At 39.4% G+C, this 20,126-nt stretch overlaps 1 protein-coding gene across 6 annotated transcripts in view; it reads right to left on the bottom strand.

The window, feature by feature from the left end:
* The window catches only part of Dcx (doublecortin), a 78,248-nt gene extending 58,394 nt beyond the window's left edge, over positions 1-19,854 (bottom strand). For 4 of the 6 annotated variants that reach the window (XM_052737536.1, XM_052737528.1, XM_052737522.1 and 1 more), the window contains exons 1-3: positions 19,544-19,718; positions 17,610-17,995; positions 9,523-9,863 (exon numbers count right to left, since the gene is read on the bottom strand). In XM_052737536.1, the coding sequence (XP_052593496.1) occupies positions 9,523-9,863; positions 17,610-17,973 (705 nt within the window). In that variant the 5' untranslated portion in view covers positions 17,974-17,995; positions 19,544-19,718. The other 2 variants (XM_052737511.1, XM_052737540.1) reach the window with 2 other exon arrangements.
* Positions 19,855-20,126: the final 272 nt, after the last annotated feature.

Here is a 20,126-nt window from a genome sequence, read left to right on the forward strand (position 1 = left end):
TCTGTGTCATCCTCTGTTTTGTTTTTCCTGTGAAAAATATGAATTTTTAGGACAATGTATGTTATCTTCTTTTACTGGGAATTCAATCCAATGATGCATATTCTGGCAATTGAAGTAGAACACTTATTGCTAACTTAGAGGGACCAGGAAAACGGGATAAAAATAAGACTTGTTCCACAGTTCTTTAATTTCATTTAGTGACTTAGGAATACTTTAATTGGTAATTAATATTTTCTGATTCTGTTGCTGTGATGATCCCTTACAAATGGACATCATGCTTCTCAGACCACTTTTCATGGATATTTTGATGTCGAAGTTCCATTGTATCTCTAAAATTTTATGATCCAAGATTGGTCTTTATGGCTCCAAAATTCCTTCAGTTCATACTACTCACAACTCTCCCTCAGGTCATTCCTTCACCCATTCAACATGCAATACACACTGAACATATCCCAGTTTCTAAACAGTGCTCAAGGTTTTAAGGAAACATTCATGAGCAAGGGAAATGCCTATGTCTGCAATAGTTGTATGTGTGTTCACCTGAAATATTAAATACTTTTTCTAGTCTTGCCATTGTCTCCATTTACTAAAGTGTGAACACCTCAAGACTGAGTATTTTTTCCTTCTGCTGCCTATATAGAGTAGAACAGTGCAGAACAGTGCTGTGCTTAACCATCATGAAGAGCTGCCAGACATAGTTCTCATTAATGAAATGTACTATTGAGAATGACATGAACAAATTGGAAAAATAAGGCATTTTGCTTATTCTTTAGTTAAAGATAATTAAAATTGATTGATTGTCAGAATTGTTACGAGTATGGAGTTCCTTCTAGACATTGCCAGGAGGTGTATTAAGCTGGACTATTTGCTGTTCTTCCAAATCTGAGTTTGGGGATCACAGAACTTTAAGTGTAAAGTGAATTGAATGTGTAGAATTGTTTCATTGTGGAAGGAAGTTTTGGGGAGTCCATTTTATGGATAGAAACAGATGAAGATTAAGGGAGTGGCAGTAGTTGGATCTACAATAGTCCAGCTCTTTAATATCAGAGCAAATATCTCTGGGTTCCTTGTCTAGGCCCTTTGCACTATTTCTTATTGAAGTTCAAGGCTTGCTACATGTTATCTGCCAAGTACTATCATGACTTTAGACTCCAAACTGGAAACTCTTCTCTGGGCCTCTAGCCTGCTTGCTTGTTCTATGTATTTCAACTTCATCAGTCTCCCTAATCACATGACCCAACTCCATAAAATAAAATCTCCGTATATTGATCTATTCTATGAGTTCTACTCATCTATAGAACTCTGATCAACACACAGTTAATATAGTAAATATATTGGAGAGGAAGACTAAGTTCTGCAGCTCTGTAGCTAAAAACAATGCATTGTAACAACTTCCAAACTGCCACAGAGGACTGAGTAAACTCAGCACAAAGAAATCAGAAATGTTTCAGTGCATAGGAATACTAATTACTCACAATTTGATCACTGCACAATGTACACATATATCAAAATGTTTTGATCATTGCAAAATGTACACATATATCAAAATATGTTTTACACCATAAATAAAGGCAATAATGGATCAATAAAAAATTTTGGATTTGTGGTGGTGTATGGTCTCTGTCACATTTTTTATCACTTTCTTTTAAAATCTAGCATTTAATGGCCTCTAATCTTCTATGTTTTGAGTAATGGAAAATCAAGTTCTTCTATATATTCCAAAGGGACATTTCCTAGAGACTGCAAACTCTGATCAACCTTAATTCTTTCTAATTGTATTCAGTCTGATTACTCTGATTTTATATTCCCACTAGCTCTGCCTTTTGTATGAGGACTTCCAGGGCCCATATCCTTTACACTGATGCTGTATGTATTACATCCACAAACCTAGCTACTCCATACCACTCTGTTCTATTTCATGCTGGGGTTTGACAAGGGCAAGGGCAATATGGAACAGATGCTGTCATTCTTGAAAGCCACATTCAGCTGGGGGAATAGGAGCCTATTGATTTCAACAGATTTTTTACTCCACAAGAAGGGAGGAGGATGATTGCTGTCTAACCTCAAGGTCCCCAGTATGGTCCCTGTAGAATAGCCTAAGTCGATACTACTCATTGAACTGAACCAGAGCCAGGGCTGTTAAACTGGTTGAAGGTGGGTGTGTGAATTTTTTTCCTCCTAGGTTATAGCAATTGCCTCCAGAGTCCTGCTTACGAAAAATTTTAAATCAAGAATGGCTATGTAAAGTAAATTCCCATCAGAGAACCCCATAAATTCTTATTTTCCATATTAGTTCATCCACAATTTCAACTTCCACCGGCTTCCAGATGGGGTTTATTGGTAATCTTTTAGCCAACACACTCCTTATCGGCCAATATAACAGCAATGTAGCATTCAGAACCTCATGCCAGGCTGGGTGACTGCTGCTAAGGAGATTTATGGTCAGAGTTGAGATAAAAGTATCTATATTAATTGCCACTAAATACAGACACGGGATAAAAATAAACCATCCTCTTCTCTCTGGATAAACTGCAACAATCCATCTTATTGCTAATCAACTTTCATTCCACCTTCAGAGCTGTCTTCTCCAGAGCTGCAGACTAAAGGACAAAAGCAATTCCAGCCTGGAAATGGATTGGAGCCATCCATCAGTCTCAGGAGTAGCTTATGGAAGCTGCTGAGGAAGCAGATCTCTATTTTTTACCTTGAGTCTAGCACACTGTAGAAAATGCCTACTAGCAATGACATTTGACCCAGATTTGTATACTGGGTAAAATATATTAGAACTGGAGAAAGAGAACTGTCTTTCTTGGTAATTCTCAATCATCAACTGGTAGATCCAAGAAGCTCCTACAATTTTGGATTGATGTTTCAGACTGGAATTCTCATTTACTACTTACTGCAAGTAAACTCACAATGTGAATCTAGGCTTCAGCTAGTCCAGGGCTGGTTATCCATTGGGAACAGTAGGCATGGTACCTGGCTGGGATCCACAATACTTTTATGGGCCAGTAAAATGTATCTGATTTCTCTTCAGAACAGAAACACGTGAGGACTGAGGATATAGTTTAGTTGGTAGAGTGCTTGTCTAGCATGTATGAAGCCTTGGGTTTTATTCCTAGCACCGTACAAAACCTGACTATAGTGGCACATGCCAGCAATCTTAGCACTTAGAAAGTAGAGGCAGAAGGTTCATAAGTTCAATGTCATCCTCAGCTATCTAGTGAGTTCAGTGCTATTCTAGGCTACATGAGACATGGCCTGCACATTTCAAAAACAAAACATAAAAGAAACATAACTGAACTCAGATTGAAGAAAATGTTTAAATACATAATATTAATATATTCCCTTTTTTTTTTTTTTTTTTTTTTTTTTTGGTTTTTTTGAGACAGGGTTTCTCTGTGTAGCTTTGCGCCTTTCCTGGGACTCACTTGGTAGCCCAGGCTGGCCTCGAACTCACAGAGATCCGCCTGGCTCTGCCTCCCAAGTGCTGGGATTAAAGGCGTGCGCCACCACCGCCCGGCAATATATTCCCTTTTATATGAAATGCATTAGTAAGTTTTTAATGCAGAACAGAATTCATAAAAACAAAAGTGCTCAGGGCCAAGAAGAACTGCAATGCATTCCAAAGTATATCAACTATTCCAAAAGACCCAATCTAAAGGGTAGATTGCCCACTAGGTAACAATGTGGGAAAATACAAGCATCAGTTCCGAGCAGGTGACAAGTCAAACACTTGAAACATTAAGCAAAGCAAAGATGCATCCTCTTTGGGAAAAGTGAGAGGAAGTTCACCAGTCAACTGCCATAGCACATAAACTGTGGAGGCAAATATTTTAGCTTTCTAGCAAGGCTGTAATACCTTAGGTGAATAGGACCAGACCTGTCCAGACATACAAATGTTTATATTTGAGTTCATGGGATGAGGCAGCCAATACTTAAAAGAAACAGGTGTGTGTGTGTGTGTGTGTGTGTGTGTGCGTGTGTGTGTGTGTGTAGATACAGACTGAGTTCAGAAGGTACTGGTCTCGGGCCCCAAACCTTGTATAAAAACTGTTACCTTACTGGGCAAAGTGTTCAGCCTTCTAGGGTTTGCCAAATTGTTGCCATCTGTAGAAATCTGGACTTTGGGCAATAGAAACTGTACAGTCTAGTTAATTAGTACTACCTATGGAAGTTAGCACTGACTAGTAACCCTAATTGACTTTCCCACAGACTCTGCATCATGGGCTTATGGAAGGGGTGCTGGTCTGTACAGGACTAAATCTAATGTGCAAGTTCAAAACCTAGCAAAGTGATGTTGCTATCTCTTTATCAGTGTGCTGAGAGAAGCCAAACTTTGAAGCCCAGGACCAAAGGATTTTCCTAATGTCTTTTGACTCTGGAGGGCTTTAAATATATCATCTAGAAAAAGCACCCCCATTTTTTTATCTGGCCTATGGGAGGGTGGGTGTTACCTCTGTGTTTAGCAATGTTTTAGATTAAAAAAAAAAGCCTTGTTCCAGATTTGAATCCCTGTCAAAATGCAGTGGCACCTGTTTTCTTTCCATATAATCATTTCTAAAGGCCTGTAAGGTTTTTCTTTTTCAAGATGCTCTAATTAAAATGCAAATAAATACCTAAAGCAGAGGCCAGTGATTCCTCATGTGCTTTGACCATATGGTCAACTATTTTTTTTAAGTCTTGTTGTTCAAAATAGTTTCAGGAATCCTAGCAGGTTACTTTGATGATGTCTTCTTTGAATCTTTATAGAATAAACCAATATACCGTGCAATGCTATCTGTTTGACTATAGAACATTCTATTCACCTAATGTAGTTATAACATAATTTAGGAAATGTGTTCTAAATTGATCATTGCTGATCTTGTGTTGAAAATTAAATTGTTATCACCTTATCAACTAAATCTATGTGCTGAAATCAAGGTCCTGAGAAAATCAAACCAAGGAACAGTCTGATACATCCAGAGGTAAGGAATTAACTGATAATACAGAAGAACACTGTGGGACTAAGGACTCGCTTTGCATGTTAAAGTGAATATATGGAGTGAGGTATACAGGAATGGTATTCAGCCAACTCCATATAACAGAAAAATAGGAAAAGAAACTCTAGATCAATGGACAGGCAAGTTTTGATGGATCCAGCATAAGGTGTTGCCAGGAAACCAGGTTTCTTACAGTCTCACACAGTTCTGACTCTATCCTCCCAGTTGCCTTCAAGGTTCTCACTGAGCCATCTGCTCAACAGGGGAGTTTTGCTTCCTTTAGCCACAAAAATGACCATTCCAATCACCTGAATTCAATTAATTTACAATCTTTACTGTATTTCAGAAAAAAGAAAAAAAAAACACTGCCACATTGACATAACCGCCCAATCCTGACTAAAAACTGTTCTCCTAGCCTCTCTGGACACACCTTCACATTATTTCTCAGGATTCTCTGTAACATATTGGGTCTCACCTTTCACCCATTCCTTTCACTCAAATCCAACAGAGATTCTTCAGAGTTTGGGGCAATCTGTCACATACATCCTTGCTGAACTCATCTACTTGCCTGATTTTAGCTACAATTGTTTACAAGTTACTTTTAAATTTGTATCCCCAGCCCAGACCCTGTGTCCTGAGATCCACACCCATTGTAGCCCTTCTGGACTCTTTACTTAGATGCAGCAAAGCCCCAGAACTCAGTATATCTAAAGTCCACTTTATTGCACTGAATCTCCTTAATCTCTTTGAATGGCCCCACCATCCACCCCATACGCCTTAGGCATAAACCTCAGAATCACTTGAATTGTCTTTCTCTTTCACTTATGATATATAGAATTCTAAGAATGATCACCTCAATGATGCTTACCTTTGCATAATTTCCTTTCCTCGAATTATTGTTATAGCGAAATGCCATCATTTTGTGTTGCATGACAAAACATTTTATGGTGTTATTAAGGTTACTAATTATTTGACATTGCATTAATCAAAGGAAAAATAATATCATAGCATAAATTAATGAAATAGAAATATAAAAATAATAAGAGTCAGTGTTTCACTGGACAAACCCTCAGGCGACGTAACAAAAAGAAAAAGAGGGAAGAAACAAATTAATAAAATCACAAATGAATGTAGATAACAAAGAAATCTAGAAAATCATTAGGCCATATCTTAAAAAAAAAAAAGAAATGGATGGTTTTTGACCTGCATGTAACCTACCAAAATTAAACCAAGATGAGATAAGCAATTTAAACAGACCTATAATGACAACAAGAGTAAAACAGCAATAAAAAAATCTCCAAAGTTAAAAAATAATTCCAGACCCAGACCTTGGTATACTAGACCTTTAAAAAAGAACATCAAGGCTTCAGAAACCGTTACATACATTAGAAAATGAAGAAACTCTTTTTATAAAGTCAGTATTATGTTTCTACCCAAACCAGATAAAGATACAACAAAAAGAAAACTGTAAGCTAATCTCTTTGGTGGAGATAGATGTAAAAATTCTGCTTTTTTTGTCTCAACAAATGGTACTGGGAAAATCAGATATTTGTGGAAAGAAGAGGGTGAAATAATGGGGGATGAATGTGATCAAATTGCAAAGTCATAGAGGCACAAAAATGTCATTATGAAACACATTTATTGTGAAATGAATAATAACACCAATGAATGTTTAAAAATAAAATAGTGATGCCTAATGGGATTCTAACTACCCACACGAATCAATCGTTCTTATCCAGCACTGTGGTGCTGTGGAGCTACCACAGTTCTAATAGCCTGCCTGTTCCCTTGCTCTTGTTTGCAAATCTTCTACTTTCTACCCCTTACATCATCCACATTGAGAAGAAAATGAAGACAAAAATTACAAGTTAGAAAATCTCCTTTTATCGTGGCACTTTAGGTAACAAGACGATCTTAGTATAAGATTGGCACATACCATTTAGAGACCATCCTATAAAATAGTAGATTAAAGGTGGTGCACTCAGGAGGCAGAGGCAGGAGGACTTCTGAGAGTTCAAGGCCAGCTCAAACTCCAGGACTACATAGAGAGACCCTATCTCAAAAAAATCCGAAACAAACCAAACCCAAACCTGAGGCTCAGAAAAAGTGACATGATTGGCCCCACAGCACATAGTTAGTGACTAAAAAGTGAAAAGCTAGAATTAGAGTCTTTGAATTCCATCTAGGCTTCTTTCTCCAGTTGATGAATGTCAGAAAGTGATTGTCACTGTGAAAGATTAGAATACCAATCCAAATCTTTTGATTGAACTAACCAATTCCTGTCTCTATCACTGTCAATTAAGTGTCACTTTTGTTTCTGTACTTACACACCATTATCATATCCTGCTATCATATTGTAGCATCTTCCCTAAAGAAATTGAAACTGATGCTTGAAGACATTGTAGAGGACTTCCATTATGTGTGGCCTTTGGAGGTGAAAACCCACTCATCATTGGACAGACACTTGCTTACTTAAGATCTGTACGTTACCTTTAACACGTTATCAGGAACAGTGAAGAATGCCAAGGAATGATCCATCTTCACACAATACTGGAAACCCATACTAAGAACAGTAGAGGTAAACTAGACGAAGAGTACTAATGCTTTTTAAGAGATATGTGAATACCGATAAATTTATTTGATAACGAACTGACCGCAAATGTGGAAGGTTAAGCTTTGTTTTTAATAGTGTTTGTGTATGTGTGTGTCTATGAATACTTGTATGTGTGAGTGTTTGTGGTGTGTATGAATGCTGGTGATATGTGTTTGTATGTTTGAATGCTTGTTGGGGTGTGTATTTGCATGTGTGTGAATGTTTATAGTATGTGTGTGTGTGATTGCTTATGGTGAGTGTGCTTGTGTGTGCATGTGAATGCTGTAGTAACTGTGTGTGTGTGTGTGCCTGCATGTGCTTGTGGTGTGTGTGTGAATGCTTGTGATGTAAGTGGAAATATTCGTGGTATGTACATGTATGTGAATGCTTGTGGTGTGTGTGAATGCTTGTGGTGTGTGTGAATGCTTGTGGTGTGTGTGTGTGTGTGTGTGTGTTTGTGTGTGTTTATGCTTGGGATGTGAGATAAAGAGAGACAGAATGCTCATGGAGTGTGTGTGTGTGTGTGTGTGTGTGTGTGTGTGACACATGTGTCCATGTTTGTGTAGAGAACAGGAGACAACGGGTATCATGCTCTATCACTCTCTGCTTATTCCCCTGAGACAGAGTCTCTCAGTGAACCTCGACTATAGGCATCTTGGAGCACAAAAAGATGAAAAGTAGAAAAACACAAATTTATCAAAATTGCCAAGTGCATAGCATATAAGTGACTTTTCCTGAAACTTGAAATCCTGTAGCATGCAATACATATTAGTAATTATGGGGAAAGTCATAGTTCTGCATTTAAATACCCATCAGTCATTTTGATATATAGAAAGTTACATTTTAGAAACTATAATTCTTCCATTATGAAAGATATTTTAAGAGGCAGGATTATGGACTGATAATCATCCACACTTGTCTTCCAGATGGGTCACCAAAATGACCATTTGAACCAATAGAACTAGCCACTGTTACAATTCTCTTGGAACATTTTTGTTACATATTTACAGATCTCAGTGCTCAAGAGAATGGTGCATCTGTCTTATGGAGACGCCTGGCTGCATTCTTTCCCAGATACTAATATAGGTAGCAACTTCAGTAGTGTAACCAATGACATGAAGAACCTGATTTGGAGGGGAACAGATGGTAGCATCTTTCTTGGGCTAATTTTGGAATCCTGAAATAGTTCCTTTCTCACACAACCCATCCATGGAACCAAATTAAAACAGCTATGTCACATGGAAAAGGGAGAGAAACATATATCTTAGTGTAAGGCAAAGACAATGCACCCGAAATTTTACTGCTTTCCCCTTATTTACCTCCTTTCATATAAACATAAGGGTCACTTCAACTTCCTTTCATCCAAAAGGATGCAGAACACCATCATGGGAGTATCTTAAAAAATGAGTGGGACAAACCATATTTTTAGTTATATGTATAAAATGATCAAGCTTGCTTCATGCTAGTTTTGAAACATTTTTTTCTTAGTGAATAAAGATCTGGGAGCTAACTGACCACTATGCCTGAGAAATGAAAAGTAAAAGGAATTTCAAAGCAGCCAATTTCTGGTTCATTGCTTTGTCTGTTGAGAAGATCTTTATCCAAAATGAGATGAAGGGTATCAGTTAAGGATGAAGGAATATGGAGGGAGAGACCCTCAACCATGAATAATGACTTATATAAAATGAGCATCTAAAACAGTGGTTCTCAAACTTCCTAATGCTGCTTTAATACAGTTCCTCGTGTTGTGGTGACCCCCCAACCATGAAATTATTTTCATTGCTACTTCATAACTGTAATCTTGCCACTCTTGTGAATAGTAATGTAAATATCTGTGTTTCCCAATGGTCTTAGGCGAACCCTGTGAAAGGGTCCTGACTCACAGGTTGAGAACCACTGACCTACAGAGTTGGGAAAATGAAAAAAGTACTTTGTACAGGCACTGACCTGCTTTCCATCAAGGGTATAGAGTTTTTTGACAACTCCAGTTTCCAGCTTGATCGCTTCTGTGATGTCAGTGAGGACCTGCTCGAAAGAGTGGGCTGTTTTCTTGTTGAGAAGCACACGCACTGCCTTCCGAGGCTTGACCCCGCTGCGGATGATGGTCACAAGTTTGGGGCGCACAAAGTCCTTGTTCTCTCTGGCTTGAGCACTGTTGCTGCTAGCCAAGGACTGGGGAGCTTTCATGTTGGCAGATGTTTTTACGTTGACAGACCAGTTGGGATTGACGTTCTTGGTGTACTCAACCTTTTTAAAGAAGTTGTCTGAGGAACAGACATAGCTTTCCCCTAAGGGAAGAAATAAATGGTTAGGTGGTTAGTTCAGTAGTAGATATGCAAATGCAAATCAAGCTACTATACACTCATATTGAAATAAGACTTTTGGTGAAATGTTGAGCTAATAACCAACCAACGTCCAGTTCCTAAACAGACCCTCTGACAACTTGATTTACTCAAATTCAAAAGTAATCAGCTAAACATTCTTCAATAGAATGGCATAGCTAGTTGAAGAACCTTGTAACTCTAAGGGTTATAAAAAACAGCAAACACCTCTAGATATGATTTAATAAGTGGAATTCCCACAATCAGCATGGTACTATTGGAATGTAGATGCTTTTCAGTTTTTCTGATGTTCATTAACTTCCATGCACCACTGGAGCATGTTTAACTTGCCTCTGTGTCCTGATGTTCCCATGCTACGTTTGCACTTGTGGTCACACCCTTTTGCTCTATTATGAGCCAAGGAAAAATTTCAAAGCCAATTTATTTTTATTTCAAATTGAAGTGAACCAAACAACCTTACATATCAGGCTTTCAGTGCACACCTGATCAAAAGCAAAACTATCATTTGCACGGACTATTGGGCTAAATGGTAGAATTATTGAAATGTAAAGGGTGTCTTTACGTGTATGTGTGTGTGTGTGTTTGCACGTGAGTTTAACATCTAAATTTGTGTATAAGTGTGTAATCTATTGCTTATCCTTCTCAAAATGAAGGAAGTATCTAAATAAGCTACACACACACACACACACACACACACACACACACACACACACACACACACAAACACACACACAGCATTCTTAGTGTTTGCAAGTCTAGTTCTTCCTTAGGAAATATTTTTTCTATTTCTACTACCCCCTTCCATCTTTCTCCATCCTCCTAAATATTGCACATTACATCTGTATATTTGATGTCGTCTCCATCAGTTGCTTTTGGCTGCCACAGTAATGAGTGGGAGACTGCATTATGCAGCCTGATTGAATTGAAAAGGTCTAGTGTGAGTTTTACATTTACTGTGGGCTGGGGGAAAATGACTAATACAGTGGAAGAAATGTAGTGGCCAGAGGCAAGAGGAGGGCATTAGACACCTGGAACTAGAAACTGAAGAAAATTAAGAGAGAGTTGGGCTCAGCCTGAGGGAGAAATATATTGAAAAAAAAAAGCTGAAATTGCTGAGTAAAGCACATTAGCCTCGAGGTATACAGAAGTTCATCCAGAGGTTGAACTGCAGAAACAGTGATTTTATCAGGCTTTAAGTCATCAGTAATAAAACTAAATACATAGACAAATATATAATCCTTAGCCAGTGCAAAAAAAATTAAACAAAATTAAAGTCGGATGGCTCTTCTACTTCCTTTGGTCTCAGCAGGAGAACTACACAGAGACATTCAGAAATACCAGGCTGACAATTCATTATCTTTGCAAATATTGATTGCACCAAGTCATGTGAATTAATAAATTTCTCAGTTAGTACTAAGATTCAGTGGCAATCTCTAGGGTAGCTTTAAAAGAGAACGAGTGTGTGTGTGTGTGTGTGTGTGTGTGTGTGTGTGTGTGTGTGTGTGTGTGTGTGTGTAGGGGGAGAGTAGCACACAAGGATGCTTAATCTCACTTATGGTCTATTACAGTAGGGGAACCAAGAGATGGATCATAAGCAATCCTAGGCACTGGCCCTACTTGGTGCTCATGTGTTCAGTCAGGACAGGAGTTGAGTTTGCAAGCTAAAAGAGACCTTGATTTTGTTGGCCTCGTGGCATGCAAATCCAACACAACACCAGTGTTTAGAGGTTAGGATCTATAAAGTGTGACACGAGGATAAAGGATCCCTTTCAATTACTCTATACATTCATAGCCAACATCCTCCCCCACCACATACACTAGAAATGGCCTCTTGCCTCTGCACTTCATCATATTCATGGGCATCTTCCAAGAGGTCACTGCCTTTGAGTCAGATGTTTTCCATTACTTGCCATACACTTTCAAACTCTGTCAGACAGCTGGTGGAGTGGAAACATCCAGGGCTTTATATTTATGATTTAACTCATCCACAAGCTCTTCTGAAGAGTCAGCTGTGTAGCCCTATTAGGGCTCTGGACTTTTTGTGTTTGCCCCTTCTTAAACTTCTAAGCCTCTGAACTACAAGTATGATTAACTACCCCCAGATGAAAATGAATATGATGGCAAATAATTAGAGTATCATATGGCACCCGAGAACTTTCCACAAGGCTCAGCCCTCAGACAAATCTATGTTGAGCACCTTCTGAGGGTACATTTTAATCACGCCACTCTCTACTTTTGGCCTGAACACATAGCAGTGGAAAAAGAACAGCTGGTATGATGTCAGTCAGATTGTGATCCCTAACACTTTCTAGTTGTGTGACCTTGGCAAATTACCTGACTTCCTTGGCAGCAGTCTCTTGTCTGCAAGGTGGGGGGATTCTAATAATAAGCCCTACCTTATAGGGTTGCTGTGGGGTGCAAGTCCAGTAATGGATAAAAAGTGCTGAGCTCAGAGACTGGAGCATAGTAAGCACTTCATAAGTTCTCATTATTATCATTAAGCTCCCCATCTAAAATGACATATAAATAGGAGGAAAGGAAAGAGAAAGAAGAAGAAATAAAAGCTGAGAGGGAGGATGTAGGGCAAGGAGGTACCAAAGCTAAAGAAGAGCAAAGAATGCATCAAGGTCAGCTGTCTATGACCTGAGCAGTGCCGACTGTATGATGTGAGCATTTCTGGAGTCCTGTGCTTCAAAAATAAGATTGCCTGCTATAGGTGGGGCATGGTGGTACATTACTGTAATCCCCAAGCTCGGGAAACAGGAACGAGAGGGTCTCTGTGAGCTGGAGGCAGCCTGCTTCACATAGTGAACTTCTGACCAAAACAAGCCTACCTAGTGAGACCTTGTCTATTAACTAAACTAATTAATTAATTAATTAGTATTTCATGTTTCTAGAAAAGAAGACTCTTGGAGTTGCAAATTACCAATGCAGGAGCTTTATAGCTCACACACAGCAAATCCATTGCTGCCTGCTGCAACTGCTGATGCACACTTAGGGCAAGACATTTATGATGATTAAGAACAGTGATTTAGCCAGGCGAGGTTATGCACATCTATAATCCCAGCACTTTCAAGAGAGGTGGGAGGGGAAGGAATTCAAGGTCACCCTCAGCCACATAGAAAGTGTGACATTAGCTTGGGCTACAGCAGACTAAAAGAAAGAACAAAAAACACTAGTGCCTTGTAGCAGAGCCTGGTGGTCCATGCCTGTAAATCTCAGCAGTCTGGAGGATGAAGGAGATAGATCTTAATTCAAATCCCAACCAGGCACTTAGGAGCCATATGACCTCAGGCATGTCACTTAATCTCCCTAAGTCTTGACTTCTTTATCTACAAACTGAAGGCATTTCACTAGATGATAGCAGAGTCTTTTATGGGCCTAAAGATGTATAAGAGAGAATTTTCTTCTCTTTTCAATCTCAAACAGGCTTGAGGAAATAGTTATTTTAGTAATCAAATGCAAAAACCTAGATGCCCACCCACAAGGACCTTGTAGTTCTATTATTGGAAAACCCTAGATGTGTTCCTTTGTTGTAGATAAGGTTTCCTGGTTCTGATCTTGCAAACATTTCTCAGGTCTATTTTCAGAGCCTGGTGCTTCCTACACGGTTACCTAGCACTTGGAGCTGGGTGAAGCCAATTGTAACTTTCCGCAGCTGAGTCTCCACCCTGCCACAGCCTCCAGGGGTTAGATTCCACCCTCTGGGAACCTATAAAGAAAGCTGTTTCTCAGGTAAGCAAAGTGACAATTTGCTGTAATTCAGCTGCTTTAGGACAAGGGGTGAGGGAAATGAAATGATGGAAACATGACTAAAAGGGCATAAAGGGAACAGGTATTAGGTTCAAAATGATCCAAAGGGTACCCTTCTTCACCTTTAGGAAGGCTTCATTTTCCAAAGAGTCTTATACATTTATAATCTCTTAATGCAAAAATGCTTTTCCCTGTGTTTTCTATTCTTTTCTGGGGATTCCTAACTCAAGGAAGAAAATATTGAATGATACTTTATTGCATTATTACATTGAAATATTAAATGATGGCTTTTTGTATTATCATGTCCGTGCATCATCACTCCTGAGCATCTTAAAATCCCTGCTTTGGGTGATGCACTTGTTTAGTAATAAGAGACTTAGTGAAAAGGTGGTTTAATCTCATTAGAACATGTGCACTATGGTAAAGGAGCTGGATCATACAGTGTCACTATATAGCTCAAATTATTCAAGACTATTCAACTTTTAAGTATTCTTCCAATGGTCTGCATAATTAATAGTGTTCAAATTTGTCTTGATACACAAAAACCGGCTAGTCAAAAATAGAACCCTTAAATTGGTGAGTGTATATAAACACGGAGATGAAGAAAAGTTTAGATATTATGGAAATGGACAATACTTTTCTAATGAAAGATAAAGAAGAGGCAAACAAAAGGAAATACCACTGATGAATCTCCTTCATTGACCAGCTGGGGATACAGTTTCATGAGAGCTGCATCCTCTGTGGTTTTGCCAAGACCCTTGTTGTATGCAAGAAGCTATGGAAAGGCTGACATGAAAAATGAGATTTAGACTCAAAATGATTCCCTTGATGATTTCCACCATCTAGCAGCAGACAGTTGACTAGAGTCACCAGACAAAAGGAGTGCCAGAGGTGCCATAAGGTCAGAGTGATTAGCATTTGCTTTTTATTTTCTCTAATTTTAGGCTAAATATTTAATGTTCTGATCATTTGGAAACACATGTTGTGTGATCCATTCCTTTGAGATCTACAGAGCAAAAATGAACAGAAATGAGGTTTCTACAACTAGGAACACTCTGTATCACTGTTGTTAGTGGAACAGACTCATCAAAATCACCTCATCTAACACTCTCCAAGTTTTAATACTCAAAAGAATTTCTCAATAAAGAGTAGAAGAATGAGTTTAGAGGCCCTAGACTTTGAGGTCCTATCTCAGTTGGTATGTAATGTGTTCCAAGACCACTGCAGTCTAGGCTGGCCTCAAACTCACTGTCCTCCTGCCTCAGACTCTTAATATTTGAGTTACAAAGTGTGAACCACTGCACCAGATTAAAGCCATTGTTTTTGAAAGAGAGAGAACATTAGTATCATTGATGATGAAGACAGCCCCATAGTCATGTAGCTAACCAGGTAAAAATGAGAATGACTTAGGCAGTAACAGTTACCCTTTATTGAGTATCACTGTGTATGGAGAAGAATAGAAAGCACTTCATACCATTTCTTAATTGATTCTCAAAGCAATTGCTTTCATTTTATAGATTTTAAAAACTGAAGCTTGGGGTTTCTACTGATTTCCTCAAGTTTCTACAGGCTAGAAGCTAACAGATCTGAATTTGAAACAAATCTCATTCCCAATATTTCATTTTCCATTGTAATCTGCTCCGAGATGTGAACCCAATATTCCTGATACTTCACCAGTAATCTTTCCAAACATCCTCAATTTAAATCTTAACAGGAAACTGTACATTAATAATTTTTGATCTTCCATCCACATTCTTCTGGAAGTAAACAAAGGGATATCTGACCTTTTTTCTACATAAGTAACTCTAACTGACAAAATGCAAGCAAAAAAAAAAAAAAACTTTCCATGTCTTCTTCATCTCGGTGCCCTTTCCCACTTAGCTATATGGCAGTGAGAAAAATCATTAATACTCCCCCAGAAATACCTCTGGCATCCACTGTCACTTGGGCTTGTAGAAGACAAAGTGAGTAAATTTAATTGATCCCTATCCAGATTCTATACTGTTTGGAAACCCATCAGGAGATACCACTGCACCCAGAAATGGTCTATAGGTCTAATTTAGCAGGAACCAAGAGAAGACAGGTGAGAATAAAGCTGTGGTCTGTTTTTAAAATTCATGCTGATCACTTACACAGATTAAATTGACATGGTTTGTCATCAACTTTTTCTCAATACACACGTATACACATATATATGAGGGTGGGGATATTTGTAAAAAATTGATTGAGAGAAATCTGTAAAACACTGATAATAAATATAACATTTTCACTCTTACTCAGTATACTATGTCTGGTTCAGATTCTTACCTAGCATGTATCATGGCATTTAAATGTTCACAGATGATGGAAATTAAGACAAACTAGGAGATTCAGTGTGTTTTGTTTGTAAAAGGTATTACAGAGAAATCCCTCAACTTTGACTGAAATACAGATTTTATAGCAACTGAAGACACAGGCCTTATTGATTACTCTGTTGGACAGCTCCCTCGACTGAGCATCCAGATTTAAGAGTTGACCCTAACTGGCCTCCTTTTATTTTAAGATATGCACTAGAATGATTAACCCTTTGATGATTAGGAAAGTCTCGGATCAATGTTTGCCTACCCACTCTGTAAATGATCTAATCATCCTCCTCTGCATGGATTTTCAAGGTCAGCTGTGTAGAAAACTCTTAGATTCCAATCCTGAGACTCTCTCAGATGGAAGCACTATATGGATATTGTCTCTTTAAGTTGCTTGCCTGAATCACTTCACATTACTGCTTTGAAAACCACAACTACATGATGGGAATAGGACCTTGTATAAGGGAAACCTTCATGCCCCTTTGTCTAGGAACACAGGAAACCTCAACACGGTGAGGCTGGGCTACTCCTACTAAGTCACCAAATGTGCTGTTTCTCTTTCTTTGTTGGCTCTTTATAATCTGGATTCCCTAGAGATCTATTTGCACTGATTCACCTTTGTGGGAGATTGAGGGCAGAGGGGGAAGGAGGGAGGGAGAGACGGAGGGCTGAATAATGTAGGAGAGACTGGAAGAACATTTCTATTGTCACTATTCCTTGAGGCTATCCTTTAAAGTACCTATGCGTCAAGTTGATCATGATAATTTGTCTGGCAATATAAAATATTAACAATATGACACAAGATATGTTTTCTAAATATCCATAAAAAAGAAAATATGGTTGAATAAGTTTTGTGAAGATCTGGGATATTTCTCTGTTATCATGTGGGTCACAGGTTGTCGAGGTTTTCATCAGTCAACATAAAATTCAGTTGGAATTCCAAAGTATAGAGAGGATATGAAAGGACTTAGGTAGAGTGACTCATCTTACTCTAATAGAAATGGTGGTCATTAAAATACCAGACATACCTACAGCTTTCTTTCATATTTCTCCCAATGATCTCAGCCTCTCAGACACACCCTGAAGTGGGCTTTTTAGAAGCAACAGCTGAGCAGCAAACACTTACCTAAAAGTTTAATCTTCTGTGAACATATCCAGGAAGTCCTGTATTGGGGTGTGTATTTCTAATGAGCAGCAATTTCCAAACAATTTCTCAGCAGTTCATGGGAAATCTGGGCAAAATTGTTTTATTCTTCCTCCCCTTAATGATTAATGATTTCATGGCCTGCCTTGATGGTGCCACACCGAGTTAGTTATGAACAAGATCTAGAGTGAATGTCACAATTCAGATTTTCCTTTGTATACCCAGGCAGATAAGCACATTTAGCATTAGCAAACCCATGTACATTCCAACCTCAGCAGAGATGGAACCCCATGAAGAGTGACAGTTAATGGTCCTGTTGGAATCAGAAGCCTGAGCATCAGTCAACCTGATGTTTTGGCAAACAAATAGCCTAGTTTCTTTCAAGGAAGACTAAAAATGTAATCATAGGAACATCCTTTCCTTCCAGGGGCCACCACCCACTACTTAAATTACCTTCTTCCAGTTCATCCATGCTTCCAATTTTCCTGGATCCATCGATGGTGTAAATATAGCGCACTCCCTGAGGCAGGTTGATGTTGTCGGACAAGGATCGAGTCAGGTCAGCCAGCAACGCATCAAAACTACGAAAACGGTCAGAAGACACAGCGTACACAATCCCCTTGAAGTAGCGGTCCCCATTGCGGTAGAAACGTACCTTCTTGGCCTTCTTCTCGTTACTTAGTGCCTGCAAGGTTCTGGTTCTGTAGAAGCTACAGTGGGCACTATGAGTGGGACTTGGAAGCCCATTCATCCGTGTCCCTCTCATATTCCTAGATGCTTTGTCTCTTTCGTCAAAATGTCCAAAATCAAGTTCCATATTTTGATTGAACCGCAGCAACCTGATTGTTAGAGAAAGAGGTGGGGACAAGGGATGGCAAATAAGGAGGGGTGGGGGTGAGAGAAAAAAAGAAAAGGAATTGAAATATTAGCCAGATCCAGAGCTGCAATCTGCTGCCTGTGAAAAGAACTGGTTGAAAAAAGCCTGTGACCCATCTGCTGCTTGTCCCTGACCTACAGGAATATTGATCTTAATAGAGAAGATGGAGGGGGCTGGGCAGTAGGACTGGATGCTGGGGAGGGGGGACAGGAGCAAGAGATAGAAAGGGTGGCACTTTTGGCACTGTTCCAAATTTGGGAGGGGGTGTTGAAATAGCTTAAAATCCTGGAACTTACTGACAGTGGCTCCTATCAAATTGTAACTTCGGGCAAAATACATTAAAACTGGCATCTGCTTCCTCACACATGTCCACATGACTAACAGTTGTAAATGAATCCCTAGCCTGACAAAATTCCCCTTGAAGAGAAACAGGGAGCTAGCCAAGGTTGGCATCTCAATACAATGGCTAGGAAGAGGGGTATTTGAATTTTATTCCAAATCCTTTTTTCCTGCTCTAATATGTGTATCCCCTCCCCCAGAATAAACTAGGATTCTCTTTTAAAGGGACAGCCTCCAGGGAATACCCAGTGTCTTTGTGCTATTCATCAAACCCTCTCCCATCAAGCTGGTGCCGCTATACAGCATTCATAAGAAATAAGCTGGGGTTTGAAAAGGGGGAGGAGGATGTCGAAAACACCAGTTCTTTAACAAGCTATTAGCTCTGCTTTCCTCTTGCTTCTATTTGGTCACAGAATCCTTTTTCTCCTTTCAGGTGTTCCATCCCCTTCCCACCAATGCAGCGACACCTTTTAATGGAATAATTTAATTGTGGAGAGATTCCCAAATGGGTCCCTGAATAGCATATGGGACCCTCACAAGCGAGTACACCTTTCATTGTTCTGGGTTTCTCCCCTGACTGAAGGAACATTTTACCCTCACAGCAGGCAATTCACTTCAAACTTGTCTATTGCCTAGGTTCATTGATGGAGGCAAAAAAAAAATGGTCATCTGTCATGCTTTAATCTCACCCCCACCCCCACCCCCCCACTGAACCCCTCCCCATTAGAAAAAAAACAATGAAAACATGCAACCAAATAATACAACCGAAGCCCTGAACGCTCACAAAGGTAATGTGACATCCAAGGAACCAAACTATTAACATTCATCTCACAGATGGGGGAAAAAGCCTCACGAAGCAAGAGGGCTCAGCTGCTACATACTGCCACATCAAGATTTGCAAGGAACCAGGGAGACAGGAGGTTAAGGGAGACTGCTCGCTGGTGTCTTTGCCAGGCTCAGTCCCCCTTTTTTTCCAGTGTCCCCATGACCTATGCTGAGCTCAGCATTGTCTCTGTCAGACAACCTGCAGTAGTAAGACCCCACCTCCTCAAGACAAGTATATCAAGCATTTTCCCCAGGCGGGCTGTGCAAATAAAGCTATGCTTTAGAATCAGAAGTGCTATTATTCTAAATTAGCATCACAGTGAAAACAAAGGAACAACAAACTCACTTTTCCAGAGGAAAATCCCAGGTAGAATCTTAGAGGACAACAATCCTATAGAATAAGGCAAATAAAAGAGAAGAAGAAAGACAGAGACAGCCACACACAGAAAGAGAGCTGTGTGCCTTGTGCTTTTCCCGTTTGACATCTGTTACATTCGGCTTGAAAATCACTCGAAAGCCCCACTCACCGGTTTGCTGCTGGTTGGGTGGAGATGCTGAGAGAAAGAAAACCAATCTCTCTATGCCTTTGTTGTCTGAGCTCCAAGCAAGAAATTCCTGCCAGGGTGGATAGCTGCCTTCTAGGTCCTAGTGCCTTGTCCGGCTTCTCCCCTGGAACTCAAGCTTAGCGAGCACCCCCCCCCCAACCTCCTATGATTAATTACATGCTTTTTTTCTTCAATTCACAGCCTGCATTAACAGCTAGAAAGGTTTCATTTATAACCCACAGGAAATTGCAGGGTAGGAAAAAAAAAAAAAGATTGCACAGGCAAGCTCAGAATGCTCTAATGAGCGATGTGCTAGCCCTTTCTCTTAGAAAATTGGCAATTTTACTTGGCTAAAACCTTACCCTAATCTACCTAGTGGCTGGA

Source organism: Peromyscus californicus, unplaced genomic scaffold (assembly GCF_007827085.1).
Source record: "Peromyscus californicus insignis strain IS unplaced genomic scaffold, ASM782708v3 Scaffold_10__1_contigs__length_136768540, whole genome shotgun sequence".
Classification (NCBI taxonomy): Eukaryota; Metazoa; Chordata; class Mammalia; order Rodentia; family Cricetidae; genus Peromyscus; species Peromyscus californicus.